The following is a 19,275-nucleotide window of genomic DNA, read 5'->3' on the forward strand; positions in this document are numbered from 1 at the left end:
TACAAATCTAAGCATTTTGTTTCATTATTGGCCATTTAGCGTTATTTGCCAGTGTCGTTTGGATTCATTTGGGACTTGATATTTTCGAAGTTGTTTAGAAGTTGATATTTTCTTTAAGTTTTTCAGCTACTTTATTTTGTTTTTTTTTGTATATTTCTAAGATGGCAAAGACAAACTCATCTTATTATTTATATTTCTTATTATTTTATTCTTATATTATTTATTTATATCTTATTATTAGTACGTCCCCATCAGCCTTCCCTTAAATGGCGTCCATAAAAATCATCTATAGGGGTTTTTCATTCAAACCTCAAAAAAGGTATTTTTTGGGCTTATAGATTCAAACTGTCGATGAAAGGGACTTGGAACGTACCAATTGAGGAGGGAGATGGACTTTTTATGGTATTTTCATAAAAAAATCAAAAAGACCTACATTGTCCACCCCATTAGATTTTGAAATTCCCTCTTTTGTACCTTAATACAAATAACCCTAAAAATTATCCCCCTCCCCTGCATTTACGTAAATTGGTGCCCCTGGGGGTTTGGTGTAAATACGGAAAGGAAAGTTTGAGCGTTGACCTTATTTAGTTAAGGGGTTAGCTTGACTAGGTCAAGTAATCGAATAATCAAATTACTTGCAGACTTGAAGTTAAACGAATTTAAAAATAGAAAATAGACATTGAGGAAAACATACTTTGCTTGTATTCAACAAGTTTGATAACGTTAAGACTTCAGGCTGTTCTGAATCTGTAGATGACGTTAATAACGAGGCAAGAGTGGGTGTATAATTTGAATTTGCAGGCTTCACGGAGATCTCACCCCGAGCAATGGTTCCGCTCAAAGCGCCGTGGAGGATACTGCTTGAGGTGGCTTCGGCAGGGGGCGTACTTGTAGGTGATGGCTTCTTCTAAAACGGATCACATATATTAGAAATAATGTGTTACCACAACAATATAACAGAGGAGATGGGCTATATGGGAATTGCATTTTATGATCGTATAGGCATGCATTCATGTAATATTATATCACTATAATATTATATCACTACAATGTATCAAAGAAGATGAACTACAAGAGGGCTGTACAATTGGTAAAAAAAAAGGCAAAGAATACGGCATTAGATCTTACAGTCCCTACCGGCGGTGCTGATCTCCGTTTCTTGGCCCTTCAGCCAGGAAGTGCAATGGGGGGTTGGGGGCTAACCATCCTGTGCTTTCGCACACCCTTCGTGATTACCTTCCCCAGATTTCTCCAGGTACCCATTTGGAGCTAGTTCGACTCTGCCTAAGCTTAGAGTCACGCCACTGACCCCCGTCTCAAATTAAAACAATTGGGTACACTGGGATTCGAACCCGTGCCCTCTCAGGCAAGGGATCCTGAATACAGCGCACCAATCCACTCGGCCAGGACGGCAGTTTCTGAGTAGTAAAGCAATTTATGACGCAGAATTAAGACATAAACTATTCAAATGCATTCAGCCAGTATGTTAACACTATAATTTTTTAGGGGTAGGCTACAAGGGAGCTGCACTATACCGGCGTCAAATTGCAATTCAACATTTTAAATGCAGTCAAACAATATGATATTACTACATATGCAATACACATTGCTACATATGCTATATATTACATATTGCTACATATTACTACATATGCTACACATTGGCTATACAATATGATCTAATACATTAGATGAGATTGGCTACACACGAGTGTCACTACAAACTTTTATGAGTGTATACGGATTAAATTAAAATATTTTTTTTTAAATAATGCACTCAAAACGGAAAATATAGCCAACATTATTTTATTACTACATGTTTTAAATTATGTGTCGCGCGATATATTACATTTAATTATATTATTATCTTATATTGACGCACCCAAAGAAACGCATAATTCTACATGGGTTTCTAAGGCTTATTAAAAGCTCAGCCTATTAAAGATCAGCCTATTAAGATATTAAGACCTATTAAGATCAGCCTATTAAAAGCTATTTTCAATAGGAAAAATTCTAGATGGAAAAAAAAAAAAATGTGTACATAATTGCAACATGAGGCAGAATGATTTGGTTACGTTTTGGTATATAATAAATAACTTATATTGTTTTTTTTGCACAAGAGACGATGAAACACCCCCCCCCCCACATACACACACTATCATTACCATCGTGGTTCTATACACGGCGAGTGGTTAACCATCTCCTAGGAGTCTTTCCATATATTCTAATACATTTTCTAAGAAATTGCGATGCATATCCTATTGTTTTAGGCCCAATAATAACCATGAACATGTTTAATTTTATTTTTAATAGCCTACAGTTTAGGAGTTTAGGAGTTTGGAAAACAAATATCGCCCGTCAAGCGAGAAAAGAAATTAACGTTTATACAACATTTCCAGCGTTTTAGGAGCGTTTTAAGAAATTAACGTTTATATTCCCAAACAAAATTAACTGAAAGAAATTTCATATTTTCCACATTTGAGAAACTATGCTCTGTTACAAGAGTTTCCAAAAAGACACACGACATTGGAAATTTGGGTAAATGTCAGAAAAAAAACTAATGATTAGCCTAATCCATTTTTTTTTATTTTATTGGTTTTTAATTTTTCAAAAATGAATTAACTTATATCTTCTTTTCTCATTAGCAGACATAACCGGAAAATGCAGCTTTGATATTAAACATGTTCCTTGTTGTGTCTTGAATACTCAGAGAACCCCTAACTTATAAAACGAACTCAACCTCAATATGATTTATATAACCCAAAAGCGCGTTATTCTGCTATTCTGCTTTGCTGTAAGATCTTTGCTATGTAACATAACGCCTTTTATTACCACAGCCAAAGCTTCAGATCGAATCTATACATTGTTAAATGCATCATGGCCCTAGGAAATAAGTTATCTTTATGAAAAGATAATCCCCTGATTACGGCTCTGAATTATGCGACAAGGAATGTTCGAAAGACCAGTGTGTGGGGAGAGAGGATATAAGCTCGTCTCTCGTTCTCAGACCCTATAGTTATTAAGCAGTAATTTGTACATTAACTTGGCTGGACAGGTCGAAGGGTCCATCTATGTATTATAGGCTTCATAGGAAATGAATTATAAAAAAAAGAAAAAATGCAATTCCCTGATTCGGGGTCTGAAGCACTGAATGTAAGCAAAAGGGGAGAAGGTTCTTCTTTCATTTCCAGAGTCATCTATAACAGTGGGATAATTTTGTCAAAGTCCCGGGGGGGGGACAAATGTGGAGCCAATTTTCTCGAATCAAGGGAAAATGACATTGGAACCTGGAAATGCGCCACATTGTACCATAAAAAAAACTGACGCGTTTCTGTGAATGCTTGAATTATGCAGGCTTATCTTAGCTTTGACAAGATTTTTGAAGAAACGAAATTTCAGCAGGGGAGGGGGGCAAAATGGGGTCAGCAGGGGGGCAGTCGAGGTCTTGGAGGGGCAGCTGCCCCCTACCCCACAGCAAATTACGCCCCTGATCCGTAGATGAGTTATTAAAGTCATATCCTTGGTTCACACTGCTGCGTGTTCACGCAAGAACGGCCGTTTTTGTGTGACCCGTGAAATTTCATCCCTTTTTTGCGGCAAGTTTATGCGTCATAACGATTCAACAGCTGCAAATGAAATATTTTGAGTTTTGAAAAACGCATCCTTTATTTCCAACTGAAACCTTCTTGAACCAAACAGTGGAAGCAAGTGATGTAATCATATTTATTAGAAGTCGTCCATTAATATATGAGAAACAACATAAGGGCAATTAAAAAAAAAACATTAATCCTCAAGGCCGGGGAAGATACTTTTAGGGAAAAAGACAAAAATTATATTCCTAATTAGACATATAATACAGGCTAGCCTTTTCAATATTTCTCTCTGTTTCTAAAACTTGATTTAGCCTATCCCTATGTTATAGCCTACTATGTTATGTTTAAAAAAGTAATTTAGACTAAATTAATTTTGTTAACGGTTTTAATTAATAAAAGGCTTAGTAAAATTAATCAATTTAATTTAATATTGATATAAGCAACTAACAAATAATTGATTAATTTAATATTGATTAAATATTAATAAATTAAATTAATTAATGTTAAACCATTTAATTTAGGCTAAATTAAAGGCTTAGTGAAAGGTTTAAATCAAATTTAATTAAGTAACTAATAAATTATTAGAAAAAAATTGATAAATTCAATTTAATATTAAATAAATATAAATAAATTAAATTAATTAATAGGAGTAAAATTTCTGTATTTAAATATGTTATTCTAGTTTTAACGCTTTTAGGCCTGCAATGAACTGCTTCTGTATAAAGATTTTTGTAATTTTCCTGCATCCGAGTGGCGCTTTGCGTTGTTGAGTTGCATTAGTGTGAACCAACGGACAAACGCACAACTTTATCTGAGACTCAAGAGTCTATAATATGAATATTTTAATGTTTTCGTCTAAGATTTTCATATTGTAGTGATTTTCCAGACTTATTCCCCTTTTTGTTATTTGTGAGTCAAACAACACCAACAATAACAACATGGTTTTAAGCAGCTTATTTAATCTTTTTTTTTATAAAGAAACTATTCTGACAACACTGGGACATTCTCTATTTTTGTCAAACAGTATGCTTCAATGTTGCAATACTTCTGTTACTTCCATGTTTTGGCATAAAGAACAGTCTAGCGTTTCTTTGTAATTTTAACGTCAGCGTTGCAATAGAAAAAGTCATCGAGATTTTGAAAGCATGCCAAATAAAAGTAAAAGATAGCTCCAATCACATTAAAAGGATGTAAACAAACTAAATAAATTTTCAGATCTTTATTATTTTATAACTTAGAGCCATGGTTTCCGAGTTTTAATTTTTCCAGCGAAATAAGGCGCAATATTTATAAAACCAAGTCTGAACAAACTAAAAATTACTTCGAGTGTTGGTTTTCAGATGTCCGCTCACTCTTTGGTAGATGGCTCTGTCTTCGACAAGAAACGAGGGCAAACTTACTTTGTAAGTTTGTCTGAAATTTCTCGGCAGGCACTAAGAAAAATGCTATTTGACGAAAATTTTATACACATATGTTCTGGCAAGGTTTTTGGCATTTTCATTGAAAGTTTTAAATCTACTTAATGAAAGCGTTTTATGTTTTCTGTTTGTTTTCACTTTCTATTTTTCTTTAGTTTTGATTTCTTACTGGAGTTTGGAAAGGTTCCTAACAGCGATCCCGAATTATCGAATACTTTTTTTTTAATTATTTAATATTAATTATTTAACTATTATTAATTATGTATTAATATATAATATTTATTATTTATTTTTATTATATTTATTATATAATTTATTTTTATTTACCATTATTACTTATTATTATTATGATTACTATTATTTATTTATTATTACTTATTATTATTTATTATATAATTATTTATTATATATAATACTTATTAATTATTTAATATCTTTTTTCAAAGGTGTACGTATAACTGAACCCCTGTTTAAGTGAACACCATTGAACTCAACTGACTAACCCTCTCGTTCAACTGACCACCGTTTAAATTAACCCCTCTTTAACTCAATCCTCATTCAACAAAATCATCAGTCAATTCAACATCCCTACAACTCAATCCCATTTAATCCAACTTTATTTCACTTAATCGCCATGCAACTTAACCCTCACCGATGCGCAATTCACCCATCATTTAACCCAACCCAACCCATGGTCCTAGGAAAAAAATATTTAATTTAAGGCATTACCTCAAAAATAGCCTAACCTCGTCTAACTTAACCCCCATGCAACTTAATATTGCCCTCGTTTGGGTAGCCTAACCTAGCCTAAGGGTTGAATTACAAGGATGTTCAGTTGCACGAGGGTTGTTTTAAGTGGGTTGAGTTAACTAAAGTTTTGAATTAAACGGGTGTTGAATTAAATGAGGGTTCAGTGGCGTGGTGGATGAGATGCACTGGAGTTGAGTTGCACGGGGGCTGAGTTGCACGACTGTTGAGTTGTAAAGGGGTTCAGTTAAACGAGGGCTCTTTTTCGTGTTTTAATTATTTATTTTATTTAGTATTTTTAGTTATTACTGTCTACAATAAAACTTTTAAAACATTTTTATATTAAGCAATAAAATTAATGACTAGGCCTTTCCTCGCAACTACTACTCTTTGTAGCAACTATCTCCTAAAGACTAACAGAGGACTAGACATTCCTTCTCCATTCAATCCCCTCAAAGATGCACAACTTACTTTGTCCTATGACGTTCTAAATTTCTTTAGATACGTCCTTACGATATGCATACACACCACCCCTTTATTCGAGAGCGTTCTCCTTTTCATTCGATCGTTATTGCAAAAAAAAAAAAAAAAATTAGTGACCTATGATAATTCATAAGTAAAACTTAACCTAAACATACTAGCCCTTATTCCTTATAGCCCTAGAAAATGGGATAGGACCATATACTTGTAAAGCTTTATGATTATTCATGAATAAAACATAACCTAAACATAATAGCCATTGTTCATTATAGTCCTAGAAAGTGGGTTAGGATCACATATTTGGTAAATATGCTTTCTGATGTACGATCATTCAAACGAGCAATTGAAATTACCCTTAGAGATTTCGTTCGGAAAATATCAAGAATATCTTTCTCTTTAGGGCTGTGGAGTTGATTATAAGATATAGCCAACTCCCGACTCCATTCAGCGAAAATCTACTATACCTCCAACCCCACAGCCCTGTTTCAAAGCTTCATTTTATTAGATGTTGAAAGTTATAAGCGACTCGGACTCCAGATATTTTCAATATACCGACTCCAACTTCGATTCCGACTCCATTCAGCAAACATTAACTAAAATTCCGATTCCACAGCCCTGTTCCTCTCCCTTCCAACCCCTCCCCCCACATTTCTTAGCCATGTTTGACCATAATATTTATCTTAACTTTCAACATCCTAATCTGTGTTCAAAGACTTATCTTCTTATAATTAAAAGAAAAAAAAAATCAACTGCGAGAAAAAATTCTTTGCTTTATCTACCTTTTGCAGCTTTACTGCACCCACCATGCTTTCTATTAGAAAGTATGAAAGTATTTGCCTATGTAAGCGAAGTTATCCACTTGGTTTATCTTCTTGGTACCTAGATCACCTAGATCCCCATTTATTCCTAGCCTAAGTGGGCTACCCTACTTAGTGAGTCTGGTGAGAATACCTCATTCTCACCGGACATACATACTCTGCAACTCTGTACCAGGGTTGTTAACTAGACACATTCCCAAGTGCTAGGACACAATGACATAAAAGAGCGAAAAAAATGATACTTTTAAAATTTGGGACTTAAAGGAGCAAAAAGGGACACATTTTGTAAATTTATGACGTAAAACGAAACAATTCCGAACTGGATATATATTTTGACAAAAAAAATGTCACTTTTTCTGTCTTTTTTTTTAACATCCAGGTTTTGCCAGAGATTTCGTAAGTAAAGGATTTTCTCCAAAGTAAGGATCTACATGTTTGCAAGAGTTTCGTGCTTTCACACTAAGTCATTTTGTATGAATGTTTTATATTGATTCGTTTTTGTTTTCATTATTCGATGTTAACTGGCTGTTTGAAGGAGGTTTACAAAGCGTCTTTAGCTCAAAAATACAACTGGTAAAAAACCTTAGTTTTTAAGATTTCAAGATGGACAGATTTGAACTAAAAATTACAGATTTTTGCATGCTCAGGGAACACATTCATCGACCAAAAAGTTGGAAACCTTGCTTTGAACCCTGAACGTCTCCAAAAATGCATTCATTTCCAAAATTTTTACCTGAGACACTCCAAATATTTGCACATCCAAGGTCTATGAAAGTTTCATCTCCCGTTTGACTATTGCTCCTCCCATGATCTTGTATTGTCTTTGATGTCCTTAGGACAATGTGCGATAAAGAATCCATAAAAGCAGACAAGACACGATCCTCCTAACTCCTTATTCTACACCAGCCTCACTATGGACCTCACTTCCTAACTTAATTCAAGCAATTTCACTTTCGTGCATGACACTAATGACGGTGGATTTGGAACCTGTGTACGCTAAAGGCCCAATCACAATAAAATTTGACTAATATTAAGATTTAGTTAGCGCTATTTCGAGTCAATCAGATTTTTCATAGGATCTTCTGATCGGCAGAAAAATTCAATAACAGTTTTAATTGGCTCAAATTAGCGCTAGCTATTTCTTGGTAATACTAAAACCGCATTGTGAATGGGCCCTAAGTACATTACTGCACTTTAGGGTATCATTTGAATTGGCACTACCTTTGCTGAGGACAAGTATGAGGTCAGTGACATACGTGAACACAGGTCCACCCCTTAGGAAGTGGGGTATCCTAGCCCCGATCCCCTTGATTGGAGGTATAACCGCTGATAGTTTCTTTTCTGTTGTGTAGGTTGCTTATTCGTCAAACTGGTGATCCTCAAATGAGCAAAACAGGCTAATTGCCAAGACAAGCGACAGGGTTGTCACAAGCATCGTCGTGGAAAGTCATTATTAAAAAAGGGCAAATGAAGCCACTTAACAGACAAAAATACTTAGATCATAAAATGTATATTATATAAAATAAAATATATTATATATGTTTTTATATTATATATTATTTTTAATTATATTTTTTAAATTTTAATTATATTATATTATATTATTTTTATTATATATTTTTATATTATATAAAAATAAAAAAAAAATATGTACATGTGTGATATATCAACCACAGCAAGTGCCCATATTAAGAAAACAATTCTTAACTCATAATATACAGAATAATCATAGTTAACACATTCTGCATGCAGCCCCACTGTACTTTACCCCCAACCCCCTTGATGTACGAATATATAGCCCAAATTATATATTTCCTATCTTCGCACAACTCACCTGTAAATTGAATCGACCAGGAAGCAACAGAAACTGGACAAACGCGTTACAATGAAATGAAAATATATAGTTTTAGTTATATATTTGTACATTAGGGGGATTGGGGGGGAAACAAGCAAGGTTGCATGCAAAATGTATTAAATACGATTATTCTGCAGACTTTGAAGTAGGAATTGTTTTCTTAACATGGGTACTTACTATTTACTCAAAGAATTTACAAACATAAAGACATTAAGCATTTACTTCATAAAAATGTCTCTACTTCAGATCTGATCGTTATAAAAAAAAAAGCTATGTTGCCTCATTTAGGCATCTCTTTATAAGCACTTTTGCATCAAGGATGATTATATAAAGGTTTGTGGAAAAAACAAGTTTGAGCTAAACACAAGACAATTGCAAAAACGGCCACGTGGACATTCAACTACACAACTTTCTTAACTTTGATATAAAAAAATAATTTAATTAGCAACAAATATAACTAATATTAATTGATATTAAAACATTTGACATCTTCTTTGAAATGAAATTTTGAAATATTAGTAAATGACCCCAAAAATGTTCTTAAGAGTTCTAAGAAAACTCTGACTAGGAGACAATTAAGATTTGTAGAACCGAAGTTATAGCAGGAAAATTATTTAGATGTAACAATTAGATAAAATCAAACCAGCCAATTATTCTTTTCAGCATAATTATTATTATTATTTTTATTTTTTTTTATGGTTTTACTATGCCAAACAATATGCTCTAACAATTATAGGTTTGCACAATAAACACTCCTGCATCCAATCAAAATGGAATGGAAGTTTTAGTTGTTGTTCTTTTTTTAGAAAGAAAGAGAAAGAGAGAAAGAGAGAAAGAGAGAAAGAGAGAGAGAGAAAGAGAGAGAGAGAGAAAGAGAGAGAGAGAGAGAAAGAGAGAGAGAGAGAGAGAGAAAGAGATAGAAAGAGAGAGAAAGAGAGAGAGAGATGGAAGACACAGAAATAACTCTACTGTAGAACTGCAATTTTTCGCGGGACCAACCCCGCGAAAGGGGCGGTTCAGGGGGTCTTGTGATAGACTAATTGCAATAAACGTCCAAATTGAATTCTCGATTAGAAATTTGAACAAATGCTAACACTGATTTTGACATTTTTGGATAAATACTGACCTTAAAACCGGGATAAAATCTAGCTTACGATATATTTTTTTTTTTAGATTGGGACTTCATTTCTTTTTTCAACGATCCAAGGGGGGAAGTCCCCCCTCTGAAGGCCAAAAGTAACACTAATTACAGAGGCTGATGGACAAAAAATACCAATGAAGGAGCCCAAGTTTCGTTGCCCCCCCCCCCTCCCCAAAACATAAAGTTCATATCTTAAATTTTATAGTTTAATACAAAACATAAATTCTGTATCAACTCCTGATATAGAAAATTGGCAGAAATTTGAACAAATGCTAGAACTGACTTTGACATTCTCGGATAAATACTGACCTTAAAACTGGGATAAAATCTAGCTTACGATATTTTTTTTAGATGGGGATTTCATTTCTTTTGTCAAGGATCCAAGGGGGAGGGGAAGTCCCCCTGTGAAAGCCAAAGTTACACTACTTACAGAGGAAGATGGACAAAAATACCAAAGAAGGAGTCCAAGCTTCATTGCACCCCCCTCCCCAAAACATAAATTTCATATCTTAAATTTTTTAGTCATGTTGCCCCCCCCCAACACATAAATTCTGTATCCATCCTGATATAGAAAATTTATATATAGGAATAACATACCTGTTGACTTTGGTTTTTGGTTCCAGGCAAGATGGGCTGAAGAGTAATATCCGAATTCGAAAGAGCAGCTGCCACTTTACTCAAATCGATGTTTTCATTTTGACTTTGGTTTTGTTGAGCTGTTTGACTTAGTTTAGCGAATTGAAGAAGCAAGTCTTTAAAATTAACACCAGAAGGACTCTCTTTAATTCTTTGCTGAAGAAAACTTTCTAAACTCACTTTCTCACCACCCTGATTCACTGTCACACCTCCAATTTCAAAATTACCTCCACTTGTTGCAGTTGGATTTTGCAGCTTTTTATTCATATTTATACCACTCTGGTGCATAGGAAATGAAGGAGGGACAAATTTCCCATTGGGTGGACCCCCTCGTCGATTAGATCGATTGGAAGTATCCTCTGGGTGTTTTGCTCTATAATCATCAATTATACGCTGGACATTAACAGTAGGTCCAACACGGTTTCTAGGATCGGTCATTTCATCCATCCATTGAGCATTCCCCATGTTCTGTATCTCTTGAGGCTTAGGCAGAATAGGCCTCTGTTTTTGCAGCCTACTATTAAGTAAAGCAGTAATGGCACTATTTGTAGAATTTGGATTAGGCGGAGTGGGGGGGACAGGCCCTGGGGACTGTGAATTCGAACGACTAGCTAGCCCCAATGCAGCAGAAGCAGGAATCTGCACCATGGGCTGAGGTTTATACTGAGGAGGAGGTTTATTTTGCACCGGTATTGATGGAGGTTGAATCATCTGCTGAGATAATAGTGGCATATCCCTACGATAGTTTTCAACTTTGAGTGGCGTATTCATAGGAGAAATGGTAGGCGGCGAAACTGATGGCAAATTGCCAATTCCAGGTAACTGCATTTGACCCCCACTTTGAGGAATAATGCCATTCATATGCCTTAAAGTTTGGTCTGCGTGATTCCTCACAAAAGCCTCATTCATCGGCGGCATAGAAATATTCGCTAAATCTGGCTCAACCCCCTGCAAAGTAAAATGCAAAATTTCTTTCTGCCTCCGCAACTTCATTTCCATTTCTTCTTTCATTTTCTTTAGTCTTAAAATATAATTCCACTCTTTCTCTTTTTGTTTAGCCATATAATGTAAAGTTTTGATATCTTTCTGTAATTTGACTATCATGTCATTTGCTGTTACTAAAGATGGGTGTTGAATATCACAGGGTTTGTCTGAGTTTATCAGAGGGCGACTTAAGATGGCAGCTAAGCTTTCATTGCCCAGCTTGGGTTTCTTGTGGAGGGGCGACTCTCCTAGATCGAGAAGGGTTTCGTTCTGGTTTTGTTGAATCTCTTCTTCCGTATACATTAGGTCACGTTTTACCTGAAATGAAAATAGAAATTAAAATTTTGTCTTTCTTTTGTTTGTTTTTTTCTCTCTCTTTTTCTCCCACTCTTGTTTTTTTATATTTAGTGCAATCGATTGTAGGGGCACAGTCGCTAATTTGATAAGTATGGAGGGATCGCTATGGGCAACAAAGAGTGCTTTGAGCATCTCTTATCCGAGTTATCCGCTTAGTATTAACTAACCCGGATGTAATCCGTATAAGATAACAACAAATACTAATCCAGAAACTTGAAACGCTATAGGCAACTAGACGAATAGCAACCAGCCGGCCCCTAGGCCTTAAACTGCTGGGGACAGGTAGCTCAAGTACTCGCACTTCCCACTAACCAAACAGAAGGGAGGAGAAGATGACAAAGAAGGATATACCCTCATACAAATTCTGGAATTGGAACCTCGTGACGAAAGCATTTTTGGAGGCCTGTTCTCCAACAGGAAGAAGAGGTCGTAACGGACAAGTGAAGTCCTTCGATCAAAGTATAAGGAAAGAAGAAGCAACATTAATCAAGTTTACTCCATTACAAACAAATAAATGTTCAAATAGGGATAAATCCATTACAGCGATCGTGATCAGCACCCTGTGCTGATGGTGCTGATGATTAATGCTTTGGTATTTCTGCTGATGATGATCGCCGTTTGAACGTTTATTTGTTCGTCATAGAAAGCAGGGTGGTCTTGGAAAAATATACCTAATTTAAGGTATTACGTCGAAAGTAAAGTGTACTCCATTGTAAAATAGTTAATTCAGAAATCCCTGAAGGTGTGCCACATTTCAAATTACTGTCCCTTTTTGTTTTCTTTACATAACTTCACATGCAGTTTTTTCATAAAAAAAAAAAAATATATGGCTGAGATTATGGCGCGATTGCGAGAGGCCTAGGTCAGGTGTAGTGTTTGAGCAGTTCCGCAACACGAAAAAAACTTATAATAAGTCTGTAAGTGATCTTAAAGCTGCCGAAGCCGAACTTGCTTCCCAAGAAGCAGCAAATAATCCTGTATCTATGTGGAAGTCTTTTAGACAGTCTAAACCAGTGACAAACCCTGCTAGTAACATACCTGAGGAGCAGTGGGTAAAACACTATAGTGAAGTTTTTGGGATCAAACATGCCCAACTAACAACCGAAAGTGATAGCGAGCTCTCACGAGCTTTTGCGTCCCTCTTGAGCCAACGGAACTATTTTACCGTCTCAATAGGCGAAGTGCTCCAGGTTATTAAGCAGCTGAGAAAGGGCAAGGCTCCCGGGCACGACGGAATTGTGACTGAACACCTCCGCTGTAGCTCACCTCTGCTCATTGAGCACTTGACGCTGCTATATCAAATGTGCCTTGATTCTGGTGCAGTCCCTAAGTCGTTTGCCCTAGGTATTGTGTCTAACGTCTTGAAGAAGGGAAAAAATCGTAACCTCTGCTCTAGCTATAGGCCTATAACAGTTTCTAGTACATTAAGCAAAGTGTTAGAGAGACTTCTGTTACCTGAGCTGTTACGCAAGTGTAAAATTGACAATCGACAATTCGGGTTCCGTCGCCACCTCGGTTGTGCATTTGCACATCGCCTCCTTACGCGTATAGTATCGAAAGCTCAGAATCAATCACGGACTCTTTTAATTTGTGCAGTAGATGTGTCCGCGGCGTTCGATTCGGTAATTCATTCAAAGTTAATTTTGAACCTGCTGCACCAAGGTGTGAACCCACATGTAGCGGCCGTCCTATGGCACTGGTATTCGAGTAGCCTTATCCGTGTTAAGTTGAGTAGTGAATTCCTGTCGAAACCGATTAAGCTTCACCGGGGACTGCGTCAAGGGTCGGTTTTAAGCCCTGTACTCTTCAATTCACTAACCTCGTCGGTAACAAAAAAGATTAACGGTGGTTTTAACACTGAATGTATGGATGTGAGCCTACTGTGCTACGCCGACGACATATTACTGGTGAGCACATCGCTTTGTAACCTTCAAGCTAATATCGATCTCCTAAGTCGAGGTTATACTAATATTGGTCTGGTTATTAACCCTGCTAAAACAGAATTTCTTGTATTTGAACCCCCGCGTGCGCCGTCTGAAGTTGCCCGTCGCGAGGCTACCCGTGTTACCGTTGCAGGGCAAGTAGTACTTCCAAGCCGCAAGTTGAAGTACCTAGGTATCACATATGGAAGCGACCTCAGAAGCTCGCGTGCTCTTTTTGTTGACCAGGTTCTGTCGGGTTTTCGGTCTGGGTATGCTAAACTTGCAGCTCTGAAGTTTAAATTTAATAAGCATATTCTTGCTAGGTTGTATCGTGCCGTCGCTCTTCCCTTTGCTCACTACATCTCACCCGTTTGGCATTGGCTATCGAATTCGGATATGTTGCGAATCCGTTCAGGCTTTTGCAAATATTTAAAGTTTCTGCTTGGTCTGCCACTTTACCTCCGTAACACTGGTCTGCTAGAAAAGTATCATATACCTGATCCTGTTGAGTTCATGCCGAATTTTGAAAAACAAGCTCTCGTGAAACACAGGGCACTATTATTTGATTTCCCAGCGACTTTTTTGCTTGATAGTTGAAGTGTGATTTGTTTGTATTTAGTGATTATTATGTTCGGTTGATTTGTTTTCGTCTTTAATTTCTCTTTTCTTTTGTTTTGCTCCGCTTCTTCATGCTTCTTTTTTATAAGCGGGTTTGTAATAAATTATTATTATTATTATTATATATATATATGACGCAACTGATCCTCAGTTATCCTGTATTTTCCAGGTTTAGCAGGTGTACCTTATCCAGTAACTAATCCAGATCGTTCCAAGTAGTAATCCCACTAACTCTGCTAACCTTACTAACTCTGGCGTCATTAAAGTCTCGTAAAAGGCTTAGGATAAGTCATCAGGCGCGTCCCGATTAGTCTTGGAATGTTCAAACGCACTAAAATTTCCCGGAGATCAGAATCAGATCAGTCAGTTGGTTTTTTGATGTCCACAAGAACGTGCGTTTTTCTTGTTATTTTTTTCTTAAAGACGAATGACTACATTTCACAATACAAATTGCATGAAGTCATTGGAATCATTAACAAGTGACGAACTTTACTTGTAGTTTGGTAAATCCAACTTGTTTTGTCTTGCAGTCCAAAGATCGAGTGGAACTTAAATGGAAAGTTTTGCTTTTTCTAGGGGGAGGGACTTATATTCCTGGAGAAAGGGATCAAACTATTTTTGGTACTTATCGGTTATATAAGACACTCGGGAAGGGAAGTTCGATTAATGCTAATGAAATGAAAATGATGAATATATAATAATTTATAAAGAAATTTGGGCTATATATTTGCACATTAGAGGGGGGGGGAGGGTTAAACCATAGCATATATTAAAAGCGTAAACTAACCATTGCTGTATTTAATATATGCTATGTTTTACCCCCCCCCTAATGTGCAAATATATAGCCAAACTTTTGATAAAGCTAATGAAATAAAACAAAATATGATGAAAATATAATACTTTATAAGGAAAACTGTAAAATTACAACTTATAATTATGTACCCAGAACGCAGATTGTCGCTAAGAATCGCGTTAAAAGAAGGTCTTCCTTCTGCCTTTACTGCCGCCCGCCATCTGATCTTTGCCATCCAAATGATCGACAGTATAAAGAAGTCACTTGACCAGTTTCTTATGTTGAAATTTTATAGTGTCTATTATATAACCGATAAGTACCCTATTTTTTCTTATTTTCTTAAAAGACAATATCAAACAGGCGCTTGACTAGTTATGTTATAAATGTAATTTTGAGTTTTATATATTTTGAGGATTAAATATCTTGCAAAAGGTTGATCCTGGTTGTAGCCAAATACTACTACTACTACTACTAATAACTCACTGCAGCACCAAGCCGCCTGAGGCCAACACAGCCACGCACTAGATGGGAAATATATAGTTGGTGCTATATATTTGCACATTAGGGGGGGGGGGAAAGTACTGAGACAGTGGAAAGTCGAAAACAAATTGACTCTTTCTCTTAACTCTACTTTTTAAAACAGTAAGAAACTTTAGCGTAAAGAGCGGGGCGTTGAGGAGGAAAAGCCCTTTTCATATACGGAGTAATTTCTGTTCGTTTTAAGTTTTAATGTTGCTCCTTACTTACATTAAAAAAAACTTGTTTTTTTATTTAATTTCACGATCACCCCTGGAAAAAAAAATAAACACGCATCAGTGATCAGTGCAAAAAATGCGAAATTCCACATTTTTTTAGATAGGAGCTTGAAACTTATGCAATAAGGTTCTCTGATAAGCTGAATCTGATGGTGTGATTCTCGTTAAGATTATATGAATTTTAGGAGTGTTTCCTCCTATTTTCTAAAATGAGGCAAATTTTCTCAGGATCGTAACTTTTGATGAATAAGACTGATCTTGATGAAACTTATATACTTAAAATCAGCATTAAAATGCGATTCTTTTGGTGTAACTATTGATATCAAAATTCCATTTTTTTAGAGTTTTGGTTACTATTGAGCCGGGTCGCTCCTTAACACAGTTCGTTACCACGAACTATTTGATATTTACACATGTTACAAAATATATTATCTTATAATATTTCTATAATATATTTTAGTACTTAATGGTAAAACGCAGTCGGACCTGAAAAGATTTCAACTTCTCATGTGACGATTTGTTATTAGGATATACAGAACCAAGATAAAATTGGCACGTTTTAAGAGAAGAGATAAACGGGAGATTTTTGTCTGAGGAGGGAGCCGGGTCATAAGAATTCAACAATTGTCCATTAAGGGGAGGAGGGGGGAGTGGTCGTAAGCAAAAAAATTACGTTACTTTTGAGAAGCATCCTTTGGAATATCTCATGAGAATTTCCCTGTATCTCCCTTTGTGCGGGTATGTTGTGCTCAAAACCGGGTATGTTGTGCTCGGGTATGTTATACTCCTTCAGTGCTCAAAAAGAGAAACGCTAAAACCATGTAAATAGATGTCAGAGGGGGGAGGCCTTTAGAAACATGCTTGAGGGCGCAAAGCAAAAAAACAGCTATACTTTATATTGACTAAGATCCAATTTGGCCCCCATTTATCACAGGGGGATTCCACTGAATTATAATATGGTACAGAGTCGAGAAGTAAGGTTAGGTTAATCCTAATGAAACATTCAAAATATGAAACAAATACAATACTTTAGTGACAAAATTATAAAAACTACGACAAAGAATAGTGGTTGGGGGTCCACAAAGAACGTATTATATCAAATACCTAACCTAACCCAACCAAAATATCATCTCTATATGTTAAATGCTTCATAAAAATATACCTACAACGATTAAGGCTAAGCTTTTTTTGCGGACAGGCATAAACCGGTTATTGTCTGATTTCTAGATCCAAATTCTCGAGTATGTACCACAAAATGCACAAGTTCCTAACGATCTTCTACATTGTTTCGAACCCCTTTTGAAGAATTTATCCTCTCTTACCAAATCAGTTTCTATGTGCGTGCCTATCCAGTATCCATGGGTACTTAGGAGGGGGGGGGGTTAAACAAATCTTGACAGTTCCCTCGCTAAACCATTTCTTTTTGTCTTGTATCACAATATTGCATAAAAAACCAGATACAATTATAACAACCAAAAAATCGTCAAATTGAACCATAAACCCACTACACACAAGTAACAACTACGACAGATGACCTTATAAATAAATCCTAGGTAAACTATTTCAACATAAATGATTCAACTGCCAAATTGCTCAAATTTTTCCCTTACCAGCCCCCCCCCCCTTATTGACTTTCTTCTGTATACAAAACTAAGCTTTCAGTGCTTCCTTCAACCTTATATCATCCCAACAAGACTTGGAAAAGCAACCTCTGATCTTTCCCATTCTTGTTAGGTTTGTCCAAAAGCCCAGGGAATGCCAAATGAGGATGGGGAGGGGCAGTTGGTCCGCTTAGGTTAATTTCTTTTTTTTGCATTTTCGAGGGTTTACCAAATTTCAAAAATAACGTACACCAAGTGGAACGTGCCAAGCGTTGCAAGGACTATGCCATGCGTGGCGAAACTGTGTTGCACATAAGACACTCCGAACATTTGCACCAGGTGTTGGAAAGTCGGCAGCCCTTCGGTATTTTGATTAAAGATAAAAAAAGTAAAAATGACCAACCCCCTCCCTAGACTTTTGAAACACATGTTTTTTCCTTTGTTAAAAATGAAAAAAAAAATCCTTGGGCGAAAACAATTCATAAATTGGAGCCCTTACAAACGTCGCCAATAAAATAAGGCATATAAACCTACTTTATCGTTTTTTTATTTGTAAACACTCGCCAACTTTACGCAACTTTTATTTTCATGATCTTGAAGACATTGTTAAAATATCTTAGAAGCACAATACATGCTGGTAGTGGTGATTGATTCAGGTTTTATGAACTGCCAAACGTATGTTTTATCAACTTCCTCTTACGATGTCTAATAAGCACCCCATACTATATGACCTTCAGGGCGTAAATAAGCATATGTTCCCTTCCTGGAATTTTTCGGGCATAATGCCAACGCTCTGACACAAAACAACGCGGCTGGTATAATCGCAATCAGACAAAGTAAAACTTTTTATTTCTGCGTGTGCTTTATTTTGCCATAACTGATTTCACTTTTTCGATGGTCATGAATGTGAATATATGGCCCAGACAAAAAAAAGGAAGAAAATGTTCATAAATATGCCAATATTTGAAACGGGACAATGCTTAATTAATGAATTACAGCCATTAAAAAATCCGAATTTAAGCAAAAATTGAATAATAAATGGTTTTTTCAACTGAAAGTAAGGAGCAAAATTAAAACGAACAAAAATTATTACGTATATGAAGTGAATTGCCCCTCCTCAACACCCCATTTTTTAAACCAAAGTTCTTCAGTACTTTTAAAAAAGCTTCCTATTGTTCTTATTAAACGACCCCTGTGTTTCAGGAGTCGTTCGTAAAGGTTTGGGACAAAATTCAAACTATAACTAAAGAGTGAGGTGTTGAGGAGAGGGCAATCGCCTTCATATACGTAATAGTTTCTGTTCGTTTGAAGTTTTAATGTTGCTCCTTACTTTCAGTAGAAAACTTTTATTTAATTTCAATTTCTGATCGTTTTTTAAATTATGCCAGGAAATCTGGTCCCCACCTCGAAGGAGAAATCCCCGTCCCTACGGATATATCCTCAAGACAATTCAATCCAGGTGAAAATTTCCCATGGACAGTTACCCTTAACAACTCTACGCGCATAATTGAGACGGGAAAGAAAAGGCAAGACAATTAAAAAGAATTTTGTATAGGA

At 36.1% G+C, this 19,275-nt stretch overlaps 1 protein-coding gene across 7 annotated transcripts in view; it reads right to left on the minus strand.

Annotated features, from left to right (window-relative positions):
• The window catches only part of LOC136027985 (uncharacterized), a 100,925-nt gene that overhangs the window by 21,872 nt on the left and 59,778 nt on the right, over positions 1-19,275 (minus strand). For all 7 annotated transcript variants that reach the window (XM_065705492.1, XM_065705490.1, XM_065705489.1 and 4 more), the window contains 2 exons: positions 10,650-11,990; positions 695-907 (listed from right to left, as the gene is read on the minus strand). In XM_065705492.1, the coding sequence (XP_065561564.1) occupies positions 695-907; positions 10,650-11,990 (1,554 nt within the window). The remainder of the gene's footprint in view (positions 1-694; positions 908-10,649; positions 11,991-19,275) is intronic.

This window comes from Artemia franciscana, chromosome 6, assembly GCF_032884065.1.
Source record: "Artemia franciscana chromosome 6, ASM3288406v1, whole genome shotgun sequence".
Classification (NCBI taxonomy): Eukaryota; Metazoa; Arthropoda; class Branchiopoda; order Anostraca; family Artemiidae; genus Artemia; species Artemia franciscana.